This window comes from Pistacia vera, unplaced genomic scaffold, assembly GCF_008641045.1.
Source record: "Pistacia vera cultivar Batoury unplaced genomic scaffold, PisVer_v2 Contig25, whole genome shotgun sequence".
Lineage (NCBI taxonomy): Eukaryota > Viridiplantae > Streptophyta > Magnoliopsida > Sapindales > Anacardiaceae > Pistacia > Pistacia vera.
This window is the reverse complement of record NW_022196057.1, coordinates 658,395-680,053: the sequence shown is the minus strand read 5'-3', so window position 1 is coordinate 680,053 and position 21,659 is coordinate 658,395. Positions and strand designations below refer to the sequence as shown.

Sequence of the window (21,659 nt, the reverse complement as noted above, 5' to 3'; positions counted from 1 at the left end):
TTTGTTTTATTATTTTGGATAAAATTTTAAGAATAATATTAAGTAATTAAATAGGGTGAATATTATAAGGTAAAATTTAAAAATTCATAAAAAAACTCTTAGATTTGCTAATTTAACTAAACACCCCAATATATAAATTTTTTATAAAATAACAAAAACACTCCCACCCACTCACAATGTCAGATTCCAATCACCACCGTCAGACCGATCAGATCTGGTTGGTAGTGCGTCTACATAGCCTTTTCTGACCAGATCCACCACTAATCTGGCCTTCGACGCCCACAAAAGGCTAGATTTAACCGTCAACAACAACCATTTCTTTGGCTGTCGCTAGCGACAAGATCTAACATTTTCTGGTCAAATCAGTGAATTACCGGTCATTTTCAATCGTTTCTACGCCGTTGTGAAAGATTCCATCAACCTGACAACCATGGGTGGGTGGAGGTGTTTTTGTTAATTTTTAAACTTTTTTTTCTACAGGGTGTTTAGTTAAATTAATAAACTTAAAGGGTTTAAAGGCAATTAAAAAAATTAGATAGTATTTCTCAAATAATAAAACAAATAAGTATTTTAGGAATAAGATTGAAAATATGGATAGAAATAATAAACAGAAGCGCTCCTTCAGTAAACGGCCCTGGATTGGACAAAGTGATAAAACACAAATTAGTTGTTGAACAGGGAGGCCAAAGGATACCCATATCTAATAAATTATATGCCACTTAAAATGGTGAAGGTCCCAGGGCAAAACGTGACCCCAGTTGAAACGAAATCCAAATGGCCACATGGGAGCACATGATCCATGGAAAAAGCAAAAACAAAGTACCAATTTATACACAAAAATGTCCCACTATAGAAAAAGAGGAAACATGAGAGCATCAGATTTAATGCAGGGAAGGGGACTTATAATCAAACGGGGAAATCATTTAGTTTCACATAACAAGCTAAATGAAAATTGGCAAGAAAGTTAATACAAACAAACAACTCACAAAAAACCAGGACAATTGCCTAACAAGGTCATGCATATTTATAAATTGCATCTCTACCCTTCATAGTAGCAGCAGTTAAGTAACAGTTTGCACTACCAATTTACTGACTGTCAGAATGTGGCTTCCGGGCCACGAAGAAATACATTGGAGTGAAAATCTCTTTCCTGATGCGACAAGTAATAGATCATGTCAGTAGACATAGGGAGGGAATCAACAATTAAACATCCACATATGAACTAAATTAAATGAACTCAAGATTGATGGATTGCACCTCCTGGTGGATTCAAAATCCTGTGTAACATTGGTATAATGATAAAAAGAATTGTGTTTCTTGAATGGATTTATATGATACTATAATTGACAAGCATGACTTTCATTTTATGAGATGTATGTAAAGATCTGAAAAGGAAAATAGTACATATGATAAAAATTAAAATTATGAAATAAACAAATAATAAAACACTGACCTTCCACCGGCAACCAACCCTTCTGCAGCTTTCTCCAGAAAATCTTGAACCCTTTGACTTCCCTTTGGGGCTAGTCCCGCAAATTCTAGGACCTTAACCTACAAAGGGGAAAATACATATTGGTCAGCTGCCAACAATATAGCAAGATGGGAAGGGCAAAATTCTTAATTTCAGATAACCAAGTTCTTTGAGAAATTGGTTTCTCTAGGATTAATATAAGCAGAAAAGCTAGCATTTCAACAATCTTTACCATGTTTTTAGTGAAGAAACGACCAACAGCAGTTAGGCGGAAGCTACTTAGTGAGAAGTGGTTTTTATCCAAAGGCAAGTACCATGGGAGAGGTGAGTCAACAGCAAGATCTTTCTCCCACAACACCTTCATGAATAAAAAATACATATATTCATTTCACAGCCCTTGTGCTAATGTAAAACATAAAAGGTAAACTGAAACAGGTTATTTAAATTAAAAAGGCATAAACAGTCTTGCCTCAAAACCAGCTTGTTTCAGAGCTTCAAGACATTTACTGGTCAACCTGATGTCAGGAAGGCCATCACCAATCTCAATTTCAGCCTGTGTCAATGAAACTTTATTACAGCCACAATATTGTAAATCATGGCATAGGTACACAATAACAAGCAGGCGTTTTCTTTATCTTTATGAGATATACAACCTTAATTTTCTGATGTTCTTGATTTTGAGGATCAAAAGCATTAGTCATGCACCATTCATATGCTGCAAAGCAGTGGCCAGGCTTTAATACTCTGTAAATCTCTTTGTAGCATCCATACTGTCCAGAAATAAATATAAAGTTACACGAAACAGAGGAAAATGCACACACACTCACACAAAGGAAGCTAATTGCCATCTTAGCAAAGGCAGTAGAGATAGATACAGAATCTTAAATTGACATACTGCATCCGGTGCGTGACAGGTAGCTTCAATTGCATACACAGCATCAAAACTATTGTCAGGAAACGGCATTTTCATGAAGTCAGCCTGCATTAGTAAGAGAAAACAGCAATCATGAAGTTCATCACTGCAAATTGTAAACCATTCAATTATATCTAAATACCTTTTGATGTACAAGAATTAACAAAATAGAAAGGGAAAATGTGCTACAGAGAGTTAAATGATAAAATCATTAGCTTGGCCAAGGAATACTACCAACCTTTACAAAGTTGCAGGTTTTGTCCACTCCTGCAATTCGGTTTAGTTCCTGTTGAGCAACAAATCTTGTAACATCATAAGCAAGTTAAAAAACTCAATTTCAGAAGTTTAAAAATTTAGTCACAGGGATCTGTAGCAACAAGCAATGGCAACTGCAAACACATATTATATAAAAATTAGAAAAGAAAGTATGTACCTTTCCTCTTGTTATCTGATATTCATTGTTGTTCAACCCAGTGACTGATGTTGAGCTGCAGCAAATAACCAAAGAAGGCCATCTCTTAAGAACAAAACTTTTGTTTTTTTTTTAAAAAAAAAAAAAAAAAAATGAACTGAAAATTTGCAGAACTTTGTTATTCTACATTAGGTTGCCCCTTCTTAAGGATTCAAATACTTTGGAGATGCTAGACTTAATTATCTAGACATTAAGCAGAGTAGCCCAGTAATTCTTATATTTCTTGAAGATATGTAGCATGAACAAATTTGATCATAAAAGCAACTGAAACTCCTAAGCAAATTTAAAAACCTAATGAAATTGGATACCGCCAGCCAAAGAATTCAGGATCCATCAAAGGTAACAAAGCAAAACCCAATCTAATGGAAGTGAGCCTTAATGAGAAGTAAGGTGCAAATCGTAAGCATAATATCAGTTGCTCACTAATCAGCTGATAATGATAGCTGACAAAAGAAAGGCTCAAGCATAAATGTCAATAGCACCTGAAACGAGCAATTTCTCTCAATGGTCCACCAATTCCACAACCTACATCCAAAACCTACATGATACCAGTATAAGCTTGTGTCACAATCCAATCCAAATGAAAAAAAATAATAAATCTCTCCACTTGATATTTCAGTACTTTACAAAACAGTATAAACCTTCTGTCCAGGTCTCAGGGCCAGTTGTAAAGCCAGGAAGTGCTCATGTCGCTTGATACTCTCCCGAAGAGACTCTCCTTTCCATCTGAAATAATTAAGATCATTGTCATGATAACTTTTTCAGTAACACCGCAAAGGCATGCGGTCTCTATTGGTGTTAACTGCAGGAAAGAATAAAGTATTACCTCGGTGCAAAATGGAAAGACTCCCCCCAGCCAAACTCATAAAAGCTGGTTACGAGATCATAATATTTATTTACCTGAACTTGCAAATGAGACCATTAAAAATGTTGCGCACAAAGGACATTTTACAACCATTATGAGGAAAAACTAAATTCTAGCAAACACTTTACGGCCAGATGACCATTTAGCATGCTATAGATGATAGTATAGAAAAAGTTTAAAAGCAAAAGCTCAGATCACACAGTGCTAATTGAAAATGTGTTGCCAGTAACTGAGAGACAGCAAAAGAGACCAATTTGATAACAGATGATTATTCTGCCAAAGTTGGATAATTTTGAAGCAAACATGGTTAAATAGAGCTTCTCATACCATGTCAGTGTAGTTAGCTTTTCTCTCTTCCTCTTCACCTCCATAACAGACATGATATTTCTCATACCTGCATCATTAAGCTAAAACTTTTATCACAGAATTCAGGAACACCTATACTAATTTGGAGAGACAAAACTTAAAACACCATGCATAACATGCCAAGTTGTCCAGAAAACTTGGACTACAATTGTATTCAGCACAAAAGAATCACCTCATGCCATGTAGCTGATTGGTCATGCATATCTAATTCAGTTATGTGTTTTTCCATCACTTAGCTCAATAGAGCACACCAGCACTAAACATAAAACAGTGACAAGCCTTAAACAGTAAAACACTTTTTTTTTTAAATTGTAAACTCTTTGGAAGTTTGTTTAATTTTCAATGAGGAACGCTGCAGAATTGGCACATTTTTTCACTCTATCACACTCTCTAAAATAACAAACTGAGTTTTAAGACTAATGGACAAACCAAAATATAATTCAAATTAGAAAGTAATATAAAATTAAACCCAAAAACAAACTTTCAACCTCTAGCACAAAAATGAAATTCCAATTTTCTTTTTTACATAGTCTGATACTGTTTGGTCTACACGATGAACCGGGATATGTTCATACTAATTACTTGAGCAAATCTCATAGGTTTGATCTAATAACAACCAAGAAACTTTTTCCATACACAGTTCCCCTGGTATACACAATGATAGGTGATTATGTGAAGAAGATAGGTGTACTTCACTCTTATTTATTCATTTGAAAAATTAACGGGTACAATTAGTACAACTACCATTCAACAGACAACATAGAGTTTTTTTTTTTTTTTTTTTATTTTTATTTTTAATTTTAAATTTCCTAGCATTATAGATGTCACAATTCTAATAATTGATCAATACGCAACCCTATCATAATTGAGTAGTAAGCACACGAAGAGACATAAACAGCACTTGAAAGACACTGAACTCTAACCAGTGAACAGCTGGGGACCACATATCATTCTTCAATTGCTAATCAAATCAGTGCCTATTAAACAGTAAAATCATAGATCTACATGAATCACATACCAACTCAGTGCAAATAAAAAAAATAAAGCTAAAAAACAAAAGACTGCATCAATGATTTCACTTTCCTTTTCCCTTTATCGCTTGCACAAACCAATGGAAATCGACCTTTGATTTAAAAAAGAAAAATGCAAAAACTGAATCTCGTTTAAAAAAGTATCAGAGTCACTCTAAGCTCAATGTAAAAAGCCAAATTTCAGATTACAATCACTTTCGAAATACTATTAAGGATTACAACCACTTTCGAAATAATATTCAGAAGCATGCAAAATGTGAACCTCAATTATAGGTCTTTTTTTTTTTTTAAAGAGTACATAACGTGACTTAAACCAAGTAAAAGCACTTTTGAACAGTACATAAAAAACAAAAAATGAAGTACTTTTCGACGGCGGAGAGAACTTCGCTTTTGTCAATCTTTCCCCCGAGGCCAGAAGCCAGATCCAACGCGCCAGCCTTCGACATTGTTAGCTGAGTTCCGATCTAAAAAAAGAAAACAAAAACAATAGCAATAGAATCAGAATCAGAATCAGAGTCAGAATCAGAATCAGAATCATCTTAAAAAACAGAAAAACGAAAAATGATCACGTGTGTGACACGGAATCTACAGTTTGGAAAACGTGTATGTTATGAAAATGTAGCGGACGAGATTGAAGAGTTTACCTGAAAAGCAGAGAAGTTGAGAGCGGGCGCCTGAAACAGAGGCGATAAATCAGAAGAGAGAGTGAGACTCTGGCTTGAGAGAAACAAACCATATATAGACAGACACTTCACTATCGACAAGCACAAATACAAATCAGCATACTATTTTATTCACTTCAAATTCAAAATAAATACAGAGCGCAAATCATAACTAAACTAAATAGACTTAATGATGTCATATACTGGGCAAATTCTGTTTTTCTTTTCCGAAGGATATTTAAGACATTTCACAAGTGAAAAATAGAGTATGGGAAAGGGGATAAAGTTGACAGGTTAGAGAAAAACGACCTTTTCTTTGACGACGACATGAGAAGATTCTCATCGGTTCGGCTGCTGTGCTGCATCGCCCCAATTCTACTTAATTACTATTATACCCTTTTTTAAAACACTGCCCCCCTACATTTTTTAATATATTATTATTTTTATACATATATCTTAAATGAATAAAAAAATTATATATAGGTTGGGTGGCACATGAGGTCAAAATTATGTCATTAAATCACATTACCTATGTATAATTTTATAGGGTCCATAGAAATAATTATGGGTCTCTAAAGTCCAATACCATAGCTTTATTTCTAATTTATACTCATTTCAAACATCGAATATTTGTTTTATAATAAAAAAATTTGATTAAAAAATATTCACTAGCGATCGGATTCTTTACTGCCCCGAGATCCCAAAGGTGTCAGTGTAATATGTTTTTAATATATTTAATTTGTATTAAATTCTATTGAGGGCCTGCATTTGTAGAAACTTTCTAACTTTCCCGGCCCATATTGATGGACCTGGACCTGTTGATTAGTTGAACTAGCCCAATTTGGTTTAATTGAAATGAATTGACCCACATTAATGTTGATACCATTTGTCATGGGCCTAGAGTTTTGACGCAGCGAAGGTACCGACAGCAACCCAACATCACATGAGAGAGGGTAAGTCTACAGTACGTCATTCATTTGCTCGAGGTCTACTAGTTTCGTCTTGCCATGGACTTAATTAGGGAAGTGGTTCTAGCTCATAACCATTGTTCAAGGATAACCTAATCTCTTCTCTCATTGACTATAAAGAATGACTCCTAACACTCCAACAATCTCTTTCACGGAGCATCTCCCTTCTAAAGAGTCTTATGAGCATTGCCAATGTGATGAGGAAATAACTTGACGTCTCAATTGTCATGGCCAACGTAAATGCTTGTGAAACCGTTCAATCTCGTAGCTCTCCACACTTGTCACAATAACTCCAATTAAATATAGATGTTAATAATAGTTTGAAGGAAAATACAAAGAGCCTCCTTAAGTTTTCAAACATTTTCGTAGCTAACCCCCACTTTGGCAAAAACACATATAACTTCTATTTTTGTTAGGATAATTAACCTTGACAGGATGAGGTAAATATTGATAAAGAACGTAATGAGTTCAGTACGATTAGAAAAATAACAATAACAATTAGAAAAAAAAAAAAAAAAAAGATGTGGCGGGATGACAAACCCTTTAGCCACTAGGGTTAATTATACCTAAGAGGTATTATCTTCAGGTTGCTGGAGAATCAATTACCATTTTCACCTAAAAAAGGTTACAATGAGGTAAATTTCAATGTTAGGATTTTGTTTAAGACTAATTTTTGTTTATAATTTTGAATATTTTACAAAATGGCTGTCCAAATTCAAGGACACCTTCTATTCTTATTATTTCCGACAATTTTTATAGAATAATATTTATCAGCTTCAACCATTTTTATTGCCAACAAAAGTGATCTGGAATATTCTTTAAAATATAGGGATCTTCCTGTTATTACCCTACAGATCGTCCACAGTTTAGTGAAGTATCAAAACAACCCCTATTGGTTGGAAATCAGAGTTTGTAATATTAATAGTAGGGGTCTGAATTATCCCTAAAAATCTGACTTCATTAATCAGCTGAATCTTCTTGTTCGGAACTCGTTGCAGAAAGCGGAGGGATTGAGAGACTCGAAGCAACGCAGCCGAGACGGAGATGGAAACGATAACGATTTCACATTTGTCAGGCGAGTTTTGAAATTTTTCTTTATATTTCTATCGATTTTGAGTTCTGAGCATATTTAACAAATTTCGCTGGCTTTTCATTAGGTCGAGAAGATTGGACTCGGGGATCGATCAAATTAATGAAAACCAAACCAAGGTTTTCTATGGAACAGCAACAACAAAGAAGTAGCCGCGAAAAGGAGGAGAGAGCTGCTCTTTGGCGTTTAATGTTATTGATGCTTCTTCGTCATCTTCTGATGCTAAAGTTCAGGCAAAGTTCCGGCTCGAAAGCCGGTTTCTCGGACTAAGGTTCCGTTTGAGAAAGGTTATAGCCAAGTTGATTGGCTTAGGCTTACTCAAACTCATCCTGATCTTGCTGGTACTCTTTGAAACCCTAACTTTACAGAAATTTTAATTTTTTGGGTTTAAGGAATGTTATGTGTATATTATTCTAATTGAAAGCAGGATGATTTCTTACTGGCTTTTACAAAGAATGGGCATTTTATAAGCGGACAGCTTGATTAGTTAACCGTTTTAGAGGATGAGGGTTGTTTCATTTGAAGAGAAGTTCATTGCTTTGCAAAATGTTGCTAATTTTTGTCGTTTGTGTACCTGGTTTGCAGATATGCATATAACTTTTTCAGATAATATCGTGAATAACTTTATATCCATGTGTGCGTATGAGTATTAACAGTTTGTACATGATGTGTTGTTTTACATGTTATATGGACCCTATTTATCTTATATGATTGGAAGAGGTCAAGCTAGATATGGGTTTGGGAGTTAGTCCTCTGACAAGAGGTTGATTTATAGGCTGGCAACACATTCAGGCAGTTTTCATTTGATTGTTCATGAAAGGCCTTGTCTGGCTAGACAGTTGCTTACAAGCTTTAATTTGTATGCTCTGCACTTCTGAAACTGCTTGGGGCTTTTCCCCCCTCATTTCTGTCTGTGTTTCTCTTTTGGTTAAAAATCAAGGGAATGCTCAAAAAAAGATAAATTACTCCTTGCAGTTTAATGCTAAGGGTTTGTGTTAGTGGCTGCCTTTACTTTGAACTTCCTAAAGAACCTATCGAGATATAGGGTATGCTTGCAACATTTTTCTGTAAGATCATGCAATGCTCTCAATGATATATCTTGTATGACTCTTCTAATGGTCCGACATATTAGTTTATAACTGTTGATGATACATCTTTAAAGCAAGCGTAATCTAGTTATTGGAAGCTAGTCAACTTCTACTAATTCTCTGTCCACTGCTCTCTTGCATTAAATTACAACCCACCAATTTAAATGCTTTAGTAAATTGATGTGAGGCATGGGGAATGAAAAGAAATAAAGAACACGGCATGTGTAACCTGTCTAGTGATTGAATAAAATAAAAAAGGAGTCTGTCTTAACTGTCTATAAGTTGCATTCCAGGATTGAAGGGGCAGTCAAACAAGAGGCTTATCACTATGGATGAAGTGAAACAAAATCAAAGAGAAGGTTCCATGTGGACTGTCTTAAAAGGTCGCGTTTATAATTTATCTCCATACATGAAGTTTCACCCTGGAGGTATGGACAAGATTTATCCTCTTAGAGTTTCAAATTTTTACTTTTTCTTCGATCTTGAACATTCGATAATTTGTTTGCTGTTACATTGCATATGAAGGAAAATTATCTTATTTTGGATGAAATGCTTTTCAGGTGTTGATAAGCTGATGAAGGCTGTGGGTAAGGACAGTACATCTTTATTCAGTATCCTTTCCTGGCAGCTTACTTGTCTGCACTGTTAAATAGAAATGACAATATAATTTTATTAATGTTTCTAGGACCTAGTGATTATCCCCTTTGGTGGTTTTATTGTTGCATTTTCACTCCAAATGATCCAATCTTGAATTAGGATAACAAATATACTCAGAGAGACATCTGCATTACAGAAATTATGATCATTTATGATTGCATGCCATTCCAATTTGACACTACAACTAAGATTTTATTTTTTCTTTTATGACACTAACAATCACACAAGTTAAGCTTGGTGAGAAAGGTGGTCTAATGGCCAATGAATGGGTTACATTTGTTGAACCTTGGTGGTAGCCATTTCTTCCTCTTTTAAACTAGCTGCATAAATTTGCAATCCTTAATGTTTTATTCCAGATAAATACCATGCTTGGGTAAATGATGAGTTCTTATTGGCGAAGTGCTTGGTGGGTACATTGGAGAAAGTGGGTGAAGGCCATGATTCTTCAAAAATTTAGAAGTTGCTCCCTTCCATCACATCATTCATACTGGCCTCAACCATTCCTTTTTTCATGTTGTATTATTTAAAGATGTATACTATTTTACCCCATTTTTAGCCAGTGGGGGAACGATTTCTTTACACCTTTTGGGTGTTTGATTCATACAAAGATCAACATTTGCAATAAAAATGTACATTTGTAGACGAATTGTTGTAATAATTTCCCACACATGGGTTTTTATCTCATCTTGAATGGCAGATGCTCAATCTTCTTGCACAAAAGAAAGTGATGTCGGATATGTCTATCAAAGAAAACATCAATCATCAAATGTTATCATCAAAATCTTGGTTTGCCACTTAGCACGCAAGGAAAACTTGATTGAATTTCCACAAAGAGTGAATGACATTTTCCCAACCAAGGTTTGCCTTAATAACATTATGTCACCCATAAAGTTTGGGTGAGAAAATGTTATTCAGCCTAGTTAAAAATTATGAAGTCAAATAATGAAGGGTATTATAATCCTTTTGTACTTTTACCGTTGTCAGGTAATTGAATCCCTTGATGGAGATTGATTTGGCCTTGTTTTATTTGTGCTGCAAAAGACTGCAACTTCAACTAGTCATGATAGAGAAAAACAACCAAAACAACATTCATTCACAGTGTCTTATTTCATAAACTCATGTGGGTTGTCCCCAGAAATTGCTGCTTCTTTATCAAAGAAAGTAGCTTTTGAAACCCCAGAAAACCCAGATTCTGTACTTGGCCTTCTCAGAAAATATGGGTTTAGCGATGCTCACATTACCAAGCTATAGTTTGGAGAAGAGAATCATCCCGAGAAGCAGAGTTTTAAGGGTTTTGTTGTTGAACGACTTGACGCCGCTATTGAGTTGGCAGCTAAATACAAAATGATTTTGACTAAACCCAAAAAACGACTATTCATAAAAGAAATGGCCGTTCCTCATGGAAGGAATAACTGTTCATTTCTAAGGAACGATCATATATGAAGAAATAATCGTTCTTTGATAAGAAATGATCATTCGTTGTAAAAGAATAACTATTTTTTAATCAGTTGACATGTTAATACTAACTAATATATCACGTCTGTTTGTGAAAGAAAGTTTGTGAGATTCATTTATCAACGTAGTATTACCTCCAAATTATTATTATTATTAAAGGGATTTTTGAGGAAGAAAATATTGGGGTTTTGTTTTAAAGGAAGAATCATGTCATACTTGCCATTCCTAGTGCATCTACAGTAATCACATTTTACAACTGTAGTTATTTATTAAAAATTCGATACCACAAAGGTTTTTTTTTTTTTTTTTTTTTGGGGGGGGGGGGGGGGGGGGGGGGGTTTTAAACATTAACCAATAAGAATTAATGTTACTTAATTTAAATTAACAGAAAAATGACTAGTGAGTTAATTTTACAAACCTTTTCTCACAACTTCAACGCAGTAGTTTGTAATTGATTAGTTTGCGAATGGATTCCGCATTCTCGTTATATCCTACCTGTCTAATTGCAGCTGCATATCGTAGTTGTGAATTTTTTGTAAAATTGGATTATCGGCCAAATCATTGAAAAAAAATAATAATATAGAAATATTTAAAATCCCCTAATTGTTTCCTAATATTACCCCAGTCCATGAATTTCAAAAAAAGAGTGATGATATTTTTCCACGCTCATTAAATTCAGCCAATAATTTAACAGTAAAATGGCATTTTTGTTAGTTCCCAAATATGTATTACAGGATTATGTTACTTATACTCCTAAATTACAAATACATAACATAACACACTAAGTTGGGTGGGAATTTTATTTTTTTCAAAGTTTATGGGTGGAAAAGTAATTATGGAAAGCTTTGGGTGAAAATGTTATTCACTCAATTGAAAAGTTAAAAGTTAAAACCTAACAAACAGTTCAGAATCTGTGTTGCAATTCTACGAGGGCATTTGTATAAAGATTAGCAAGCAATACCCAGTTTAAAGCTGAAAATTTGAAATAATTCGTGAGTACTTTCTTGCTCTTCGTTATTTATTTATTTTTCTTCATTTGTATTTGATTTGGCCATGTTTTGTTTGTTCTACAAAAGACTGCAATATCAACTAGTCCCAAATTGGAGAAATGCAGCATACTCGACGATCCATTTGAGTTTTCTTTTGCAGAATACATCACTTTTTTCTAAATCATTCTCATCGGTTGAAGTTGTGGCACATGGTAGAGAAAAGCAACCAAAACAACATTCATTCACGATGTGTGGTTATGTGTATAGAAGGCTAGTATATGCACAAGTTTTACCAAATATTTATAGGTGTGTCGTTCCAAATTTAGGCACTAATCATGTGGATTTGTGTTTGAGTTTTTTGCCCACCAGCATTAGATCATTCTCCACCAAAATCGAACAAGTGAGAGAGGATTACTTATTTACTATGCCATACCTCATAAACTCCTGTGGGTTGTCCCCAGAAAAGGCAGAATCTGTCTCCAAAAGAATCAAGCTTCAATCCGCTGAACAACCAGATTTGGTCTTGAAAGTTTTAAGAAACCGTGGATTTACGACTGCTCATATAGCTAAACTTGTTGGAATGCGCCCTAGTTTATTTTTAGCCAATCCTGAGAAGTCAATTTTGCCTAAATTTGAGTTTTTCAACTCTTTCGGGATCACAGATGCTTAGCTTGTGAGTGTTTGCTCTTCAAATCCAACTATTTTGGATCACAATTTGGAGAACCAACTGATTCATAACTATAAATTCCTCAAAAGTGTGCTCCTTTCTGATGCTAAAATTATTAAATCTTTAACAAACAAATCATGGCTCTTTGAGTATGATTTGGCAAAGACTGTGTCTCCGAAACTTGCAGTCCTAAGAGAAGTGGGTATGCTTGAGCATTCTGTTGCATTGATTTTAACATGTTATTCCCATATAGTGCTCCAAAAACGTAAGAAGTTCGACAAAAATATCAAGAAGGTTATTGAAATGGGTTTTGATCCTTAGAAAAGTGGGTTCATCCATGCGATGCAGGCATTTGTTGCAATGAGTCAATCAACCTGGGAACATAAATTGGACATTTTCAGAGGGTGGGGATGGTCTGATGAGGACATTATGTTGGTGTTCAGAAAATGCCCCAATTTTATGAATGCCTCTGAACGCAAAATAATGAATGCGATGGATTTTCTTGTGAACAAGATTGGTTGGCAGTCCACAGATATTGCCTTGTGTCCAGACATTTTCCTTATGAGTTTGGAAAAGAGGGTAATCCCAAGGTGTTTGGTTATTAAAGTTCTGCAATCGAAGGGGTTGGTGAAGAAAAAATATAACCTAAGTTCATTTGTAAAACCTTTTGAGAAGCTATTCTTGGATAGGTTTATGACAAAATACTTGGACCAGGTTCCTGAATTGATGAATATCTATCAAAGGAAGGAAGGGTTTCAGGCTCTTGATATGAATATTTATGTTTGTTCCAGCAAACTGTAGTATGTAAACTGTTAATTCTTTGTACACATGATTTTCTTACAGCGTCTTTTATCAGTTCTCATTGTTTAATTGGACAAATTGAAAAGAATGAAGTTGATGTTATACAAATCTCTCTAATTTGGTTCTGTTGTTTGCCCCATGCCAATCAGAAAATAAACATTCCCCTTATCTTTTCTTGATGGATTTTGCCGTAAGAATTGAATTGACATATTATTTTGTGTCCCAATTTTTTAATTTGTTTTAACAGAGTATAATTTTACAGTACATTTCCTTGAAGTTATTAATTCCCCGCACTTACTTTGCAAGTCTGAGATCGAAACTGGAGCCCCACTTGTTTTTTATTATTATTGAAGGGATTTGTCCAGGATGAAATGTATCGAAGATGTTTGTATAGTTGCTAGTGAGAACCTCTGTTTTAAAACCCGGACTGGACCGGCCTATCAGATTGGGACCTGACAGCCTCTTCGAGCTGTATCAGGTTCCAGGGGGTTTCTGCTATATTTCAAACTTATAGGGATTACTTTGTCAATTTTTAGGGTTTTTCAATATTTTAAAATTATAGGGAGTAGAGTAATTCTTTTTTTGGATATCTTTGTAATATACTAAAATTTAAGGGATGTTATTAAAATCCCTGGTCCAACCGGTTGGACCGGTTGACCCCGACTCGATCACCTTGTCAAGTCTTACAACGGGTCGAATTTTAAAACAATGTAGTGAACTAGTTCTTGCATAATTTACTGATTTTGTAGTATCAAATCTCTACCATTAAAGGAAGAATCTTGTCATTTTCAATTTCATTTCAATGCTTGTGATACCAGGCATTCCTAGATCCAGATGCATCCACAGATTACAGTAATCACAATTTACAATTCTACTTATTCATGTCAAACGATCTTACTAATTTCATGACAAAATTAAAAGTTCTTGTGTTAAATTCGATACAAGAATAATGTATTTATTTATTTCTTTTAGTTTAAAAAGATGAAATTTCACTAAAATCCTCAACTTTTGCTTAAATTTTTCAAGAAAAAGTCCATATATTTCAAGAAAAAGAGTGAATGACTTTTCCCACCAAAGTTTGGCGTTATTTTTACAATCCCTAAACTTTGAAAAAAACATTTTTCCCCCCATCATTAAAATTCGGACATTAGTTTTAACAGAAAGGGGCATTCTTGTCAGACCGCACAAATGTTATTACAGAGTCAATATCACTTACATCCTAAAATAAAAATGCATAACAATTACCTTAACTAAGTTGGAAATTAGCCATTTAAACCCCATCTTTAATTGCTATAAATACAACGAAGGTTCCACTTTTTAAGTATGCATATTTTTAAAAAGATTTAAAATTGTATATATTATTTTTTAAAATTATAATAATATCAGTAAATTAAATATTTATAAAATTATAAAACAATATTTCATTAAAACTGTATATTTTACGAAATTATATAAAAATATAATTTCCAAAAAAAAAAGAAAAAATCCAAAAATAAAAATTATGAAAATTTGAAAAAAAAAATTACATTTAATAAAGTTTTGTGGGAAAATGTTATTCAACCTCGTTAAAAAATAAAAAGTCAAATAGTAAAGGGTATTATAGCCTTTTTCATAGTTTTACCCCTATCAGATAAAATAATCCATTTACGAAGATTGACGCTGGATGGGAAATTGTTTTTTTTTTCAAAGTTTCTGGGGAAAAATATAATTATGGAAAACCATGGGTGGGAAATTTTCGTTCACTCAGTTTGAAAATTGAAAACCCTAGAAGCAGTTTATCAGAATCTGTGTTGCAATTCTATGAGGGCATTTGTATAAAGATTCGCAATCAAATATCCAGTTCAAGCTGAAAATTTGAAATAATTCGTGAGTGCTTTCTTTCTCTTCATTTGTATTTGATTTGGCCATGTTTTGTTTGTGCCGCAAAATACTGCAATTTCAACTAGTCCCAAATTGGGGAAATACGGCATACTCGACTATCCATTTGAGTTTTCGTTTGCAAAATACATCACTTTTTTCTAAATCTTTCTCGTCCGTTGGAGTTGTGGCACTTGATAGAAAAAAACAACCAAAACAACATTCATTCACAGTGTCTTATTTCATAAACTCATGTGGGTTGTCCCCAGAAATTGCTGCTTCTTTATCAAAGAAAGTAGCTTTTGAAACCCCAGAAAACCCAGATTCTGTACTTTTACCCTCCAATGGTCTGTTGAGAGGTTGAAGGCCCTTGGTAGCCAAGACCTACACACAACTTGAAGGGGTGGATTATCATGAAACGTTCTCTCATGTTGCCAATTTGGTAACTGTGAGATGCCTCTTAGCATTTGCTCTGTTAAGGGTTAGCATTTACATCAATTTGATGTAAATAATGCCTTTTTACATGGGGATTTACACGAGGATATTTACATGAAGAAACCTCCGGTTATCCAAAGGGACACCCACTCAGTCTGCAAACTATTAAAGATGTATATGCCCTCAAGCACATCGAGGCAATGGTACTCTAATTTTCTCAATCGCACTTGAATCTGGTTTTCACACATCAAAGGCTGATTAAGCCTCTTCACAAAGGAAAAAATGGTTCTTTCATAGCTTTATTAGTGTATGTCGATGACATACTTGTGGCCATCAATGACATTAATTCTGTCAGCCAGTTGAAACTCTTTCTTGACAGCAATTTAAGATAAAGGACCTTGGCTCTTTGAGGTATTTTCTTGGCATTCAATTGCCCGCTCCTCTAAAGGTATCTTTTATGTCAAAGAAAGTACACTTTGGACATTTTAGTTGATTCTCTGAACTTTGGCAGCAAACCTACTAAGGTTCCCATGGAACAAAACCCAAGTTAACTCCATCTTGTGGCCAACCTCTATCAGACCCAGTGTGTATAGACGATTGATTGGTTGTCTTCTCTATCTTACAATTACTCGACCTGACATCTGTTACAGTGTGCAAACTTTGAGTCAATTTATGGCTGCCCCATTGATTTTCATCTCTCTGCTGCTTAGAAAATTCCAAGTATCTCAAAGCTGCACCGGGTCAGGGGTTACTTCTACCCATCCTACTCACTTCAACTCACCGTTCTTGTGACTCGGATTTGCCTCATGTCCCACACTAGACGATCAGTCACTGGGTACTGTATCTTCCTTGGTTCATTGTTGATTTCATGGAAATCGAAGAAGCGCCCGTTGTTTCTCGATCCTCAACCGAGGCTAAGTATCGATCGATGGTAGCTACATGTTGTGAGCTTACCTGGCTGTGATTTCTACTTTCTGCTCTCCAAGTTTCTCACCCCCAAGCCGGCCTTGCCTGGGATAACCAAGCTGCCATCCATATTACCGCCAACCCTGTCTTCCACAAAGGACGAAACACATCGAGCTTGATTGTCACTTGATTCGTGACAAGATGCAATCAAAACTTTTTATTTTCCAACCTCCATCAGTTTGGCTGATCTTTTGACTAAAGCTTGTGCATTTATTGTTCTTCATTCTCACTTATCCAATGGGGAGTTCTTAACCTCCACTCTCCATCTTCCGCCGGGGGGGGGGGGGGGGTGGGGTTGTTTGTATTAGAGCATAATCCACCACAGGGAACGTGTCCATTATTGAAGAATGATGATTTCATTATTCTTTTCTGTTATTTATTTTGGTTTGCTGTACATTCTGTTTGCTGATTTGTACAAAGGGACAATAATGTATTTTCCCTTTATAGGTTGTTAGAAGATTCTTTTGTAATAGTATATAGACAGCTGTGTATAGTTAATTAAAAAGTATCAGAACATTTTTCTCTCCATCTTCCTGGACGATTCTTTCTGTTCTTCATCTTGTTACAGCAGATTCTTCTCTGTTCTTCATTTTGTTACATCATTTCTTCACATTTATCTGCTTCACCATGTTTAATCTGCCAACCAAAAGGGATCTCGATGTCTTTTTTACAAATTAAAGGGATCTTCCGGTTATTTACCCTAGTAATGGTCCCTTTTTAATCCACAAGTTTAGTAAAGTACCAAAACACCCCTATTGGTTGGATAATCAAGTTTGTAATATACATTAGGGTCTGAATTAATCCCTAAAAACTGACTTCGTTATCAGCTGAATCTTCTTGTTCGTAACTCGTTGCAAAGCGGAGGGATTGAGAGAGTCGAAGCAATCGCAGCCGAAGACGGAGATGAACAACGATAACGATTTCACATTTTGTCAGGCAAGTTTTGAAATTTTCTTTTTATTTCTATCATTTTGAATTCTGAGTTTTGATAAATTTCGCTGGCTTTTATAATTAGGTCGAAAGATTGTGGACTCGAGGATCGATCAAATTAATGAAAACCAAACCAACGGTTTTCTATGGAACAGCAACAACAAAGAAGTAGCCGCGAAAAGGAGGAGAGAGCTGGGTCTTTGGCGTTTAATGTTATTGATGCTTCTTCGTCATCTTCTGATGTGAAAGTTCAGGCAAAGTTCCGGCTCGAAAGCGGGCTTCTCGGACTAAGTTTCCGTTTGAGAAAGGTTATAGCCAAGTTGATTGGCTTAGGCTTACCCAAACTCATCCGGATCTTGCTGGTACTCTTTGAAACCCTAACTTTACAGAAATTTTAATTTTTTGGTTCTAAGGAATGTTAGTGTTATATTATTCTAATCGAAAGCATGGATGATTTCTTACTGGCCTTTTACAAAGAATGGGCCATTTTATAAGCGGACAGCTTGATTAGTTAACCTGTGTTTAGAGGATGAGGTTCGTTCATTTGAAGAGAAGTTCATTGCTTGCAGTAAAATCTTGCTAATTTTTTGTCGTTTTGTACCTGGTTTGCATATATGCATATAACTTTTAGATAATATCGTGAATTACTTTTATATCCATGTGTGCGATGAGTATTAACAGTTTGTACATGATGTGTGGTTTTACATGTTAATTTTGTTCATTTGAAGGGAAGTTCATTGCTTCAGCAAATGTTGCTAATTTTTGTCGTTTTTGTACACTGGTTGCATATATGCATATAACTTTTTCAGATAATCCTGTGTGCGTATGAGTATTAACAGTTTGTACATGATGTGTGGTTTACAGTTATATGGACCTTATGTATCTTATATGATGGAAGAGGTCAAGCTAGATATGGGCTTTGGAGGCTCCTCTGATAAGATTGATTTATAGGCTGGCAACACATTCAGGCAGTTTTTATTTGATTATGTTCATGAAAGGCCTTGTCTGGCTATGACAATTGCTTACAAGCTTTAATTTGTATGCTCTGCACTTCTGAACTGCTTGGGGTTTTTTCCCCTCATTTCTGTCTGTCTGTTTCTCTTTTGGTTAAAAATCAAGGGGAATGCTCAAATAAAAGAAATTTACTCCTTGCAGTTGGTGCTAATGGTTTGTGTTAGTGGCTTACTTTACTTGACTTCCCAAAGAACCTAGTCGAAATACAGTGGAATGCTTGCAACATTGTTCTGTAAGATCATTAGCAATGCTCTCAATGATATATCTTATGAACTCTTCTAATGGTCGGACTATTTGAGTTATAACTGTTAATGATACATCTTTAAAGCAAGCATAATCTAGTTATTGGAAGCTAGTCAACTTCTACCAATTCTCTGTCCACTGCTCTCTTGCATTAAATCACAACCCACCAATTTAAGGCTTTAGTAAATTGATGTGGGCATGGGGAATGAAATGAAATAAGAACATGCATGTGTAACCGTCTAGTGATTGAATAAAATATAAAAGGATTCTGTCTTAACTGTCTATAAGTTGCATTCCAGGATTGAAGGGGCAGTCAAACAAGAGCTTATCACTATGGATGAAGTGAAACAAAAAAAAAGAAGGTTCCATGTGGACTGTCTTAAAAGGTCGCGTTTATAATTTATCTCCATACATGAAGTTCACCCCTGGTATGGACAAGATTTATCCTCTTAGAGTTTCAAATTTTTACTTGTTCTTCGATCTTGAACATTCGATAATTTGTTTGCTGTTACATTGCATATGAAGGAAATTATCTTGTTTTGGATGAAATCCTTTTCAGGTGTTGTATGCTGATGAAGGCAGTGGGTAAGACAGTACATCTTTATTCAGTATCCTTTTCTGGAGCTTACTTGTCTGCACTGTTTCATAGAAATGACAGTATAATTTATCATGTTTCTAGACCTAGTGATTATCCCCTTTGGTGGTTTTATTGTTGCTTTTTCGCACCAATGATCCAATCTTACATTAGGATAACAAATCTACTAGAGACCTTCTGCATTACAGAAACTAGGATCACTTATGATTGCATGCCATTCTAATTTGACACAACAACTAAGATTTTTTTTTCTTTTCTTTTATGACACTAACAGTCCACAAGTTAAGCTTGGCGAGAAAGGTGTCTAATGGCCAATGAAGAATCTTGGTGGTAGCCATTTCTTCCTGCTTTAAACTAGCTGCATAAATTGCAATCCTTAATGTTTTATTCCAGATAAATACCATGCTTGGGTAAATGCTGAGTTCTATTGGCGAGTGCTTGGTGGGTACATTGGAGAAAGTGGGTGAAGGCCATGATCTTCAAAATTTAGAAGTTGCCCCTTCTATCACATGATTCATACTGGCCTCAACCATTCCTTTTTCATGTTGTATGATTAAAGATGTATACTATTTTACCCCTTTTTAGCCGGGGGGAACGATTTCTTTACACCTTTTGGGTGTTTGATTCATACAAAGATCAACATTTACAATAAAATGTACATTTGTAGATGAATTGTTGTAATAATTTACCCACATGGGTTTTTATCTCATCTTGAATGGCAGATGCTCAGTCTTCTTGCACAAAAGAAAGTGATTTTGGATATGTCTATCAAGAAACATCAATCACATCAAATCTTGGTTTGCCACTTGGCACGCAAGGAAAACTTGATTGAACTTCCACAGAGTGAATGACATTTTCCCAACCAAAGTTTGGGTGAGAAAATGTTACTCAGCCTCGTTAAAAATTATAAAGTCAAATAATTAAGGGTATCACTCCTTTTGTACTTTTACCGTTGTCAGGCAATTGAATCCCTTGATGGAGATTGATTTGGTCATGTTTTGTTTGTGCTGCAAAAGACTGCAACTTCAACTAGTCCCAAATTGGAGAATCGGCATACTCGACGATCCGTTTGAGTTTCCTTTTGCAGAATGCATTACTTTTTTCTATATCTTTCTCATCGGTTGAAGTTGTGGCACATGATAGAGAAAACAACCAAACACATTCATTCACAGTGTCTTATTTCATAAACTCGTGGGTTGTCCCCAGAAATTGCTGCTTCTTTATCAAAGAAATAGCTTTTGAAACCCCAAAACCCAGATTCTGTACTGGCCTTCTCAGAAAATATGGGTTTACCGATGCTCACATATCCAAGCTATAGTTTGGAGAAGAGAATCATCCCAGAAGCGAGTTTTAAGGGTTTTGTTGTTGAACGACGTATTAAAAAATTTTCAGTATGTCTCTTGTGCTGCGGCCTTCTGAAAACGTTCACAGACAATTTTTGTCCAATTATCAGGAACAGGTTCCACAATATTTGATATATATCAAGGGAAATTGATCTTTCAGAACTAGGCATTGGATTTGAGCAAAAACCTGAGGCAAACCAACTGTAGCTTGTATTTGTTGATTTTTTTATACACGTTTTTTTTTTCTTTTTTATATTGTTGCTTGCTAATGTGAGTGCCTTTGGCCCTGAACTTATTTAGCTCCGAATACAGCTTAGAGCTCTTGTGTCAGTTCTCATTTTTAATTGGACAAACTGAAATGAAAGAAGTTGCTGAACACACAGGAGAAGTAATGATTCAATCATGTTATACAAATCTCTATTGTTTTTGTCCATGTCAATCCAAAATAAACATTCCCTTTATTTTTATTTGCCTCTTTATGGATGTTGCTGTAAGCATTGGAAGGGCGTACGATCTTGACCACCTGGTTTTGGGTTTTATTTCCACTATTATTAGTCTGTGTCATGGTTTTCTGACTTAGGAAGAGTAGAAGATGCTATAATTATCAAATTGGAATGCTGAAGAAAGAAAATTGTGAAGTAAGTTAAATGGGGAAATCGATTGGGGTCAAATACTGGACACAGTTTGCTTCGAGAGGTTGGAAGTGGCGGTTTTTTTAAAAGCTACTGAATTGGCAGTAGTTGATTGCCACTCCACCACACAACACCCAAGTCACAAAGAT

General features: G+C 35.2%; 3 protein-coding genes across 3 annotated transcripts; 2 read left to right on the top strand and 1 right to left on the bottom strand.

Moving 5' to 3' along the window:
• Positions 1 to 800: 800 nt before the first annotated feature.
• Positions 801 to 5,913, bottom strand: LOC116132255 (cycloartenol-C-24-methyltransferase). The gene is made up of 14 exons (XM_031417909.1): positions 5,763 to 5,913; positions 5,482 to 5,582; positions 4,049 to 4,115; positions 3,683 to 3,756; positions 3,498 to 3,582; positions 3,339 to 3,394; positions 2,818 to 2,872; positions 2,623 to 2,670; positions 2,367 to 2,450; positions 2,125 to 2,241; positions 1,941 to 2,024; positions 1,704 to 1,829; positions 1,454 to 1,551; positions 801 to 1,150 (listed from the first exon to the last, which is right to left on the bottom strand). Exons 2-14 carry the CDS (start codon positions 5,562 to 5,564, stop codon positions 1,087 to 1,089), a joined length of 1,041 nt encoding a protein of 346 aa, XP_031273769.1. The 5' UTR covers positions 5,565 to 5,582; positions 5,763 to 5,913; the 3' UTR covers positions 801 to 1,086.
• Positions 5,914 to 7,792: 1,879 nt separating this feature from the next.
• On the top strand, positions 7,793 to 10,225 carry LOC116132222 (cytochrome b5 domain-containing protein RLF-like). Its single transcript, XM_031417874.1, is given in 6 exon segments — positions 7,793 to 7,823; positions 8,001 to 8,060; positions 8,063 to 8,179; positions 9,220 to 9,354; positions 9,487 to 9,537; positions 9,940 to 10,225. Coding segments are annotated over 6 exon segments (495 nt in total). The 3' UTR covers positions 10,041 to 10,225.
• Positions 10,226 to 13,036: 2,811 nt separating this feature from the next.
• Positions 13,037 to 13,495, top strand: LOC116132221 (transcription termination factor MTERF15, mitochondrial-like). Its single transcript, XM_031417873.1, has one exon. It carries the CDS (start codon positions 13,037 to 13,039, stop codon positions 13,493 to 13,495), a length of 459 nt encoding a protein of 152 aa, XP_031273733.1.
• Positions 13,496 to 21,659: the final 8,164 nt, after the last annotated feature.

What these genes read in the sequence shown, in the direction of transcription:
- LOC116132255 (XM_031417909.1), bottom strand. Translation starts at nt 5,564, where the DNA reads ATGTCGAAGGCTGGCGCGTTGGATCTGGCTTCTGGCCTCGGGGGAAAG. An exon ending in TCTTTCCATTTTGCACCGAG is followed by an intron (nt 3,583 to 3,682) that starts GTAATACTTTAT and finishes TAATTATTTCAG; the next exon opens with ATGGAAAGGAGAGTCTCTTC. An exon ending in ATCAGATAACAAGAGGAAAG is followed by an intron (nt 2,671 to 2,817) that starts GTACATACTTTC and finishes GTTGCTCAACAG; the next exon opens with GAACTAAACCGAATTGCAGG.
- LOC116132221 (XM_031417873.1), top strand. Translation starts at nt 13,037, where the DNA reads ATGCAGGCATTTGTTGCAATGAGTCAATCAACCTGGGAACATAAATTG.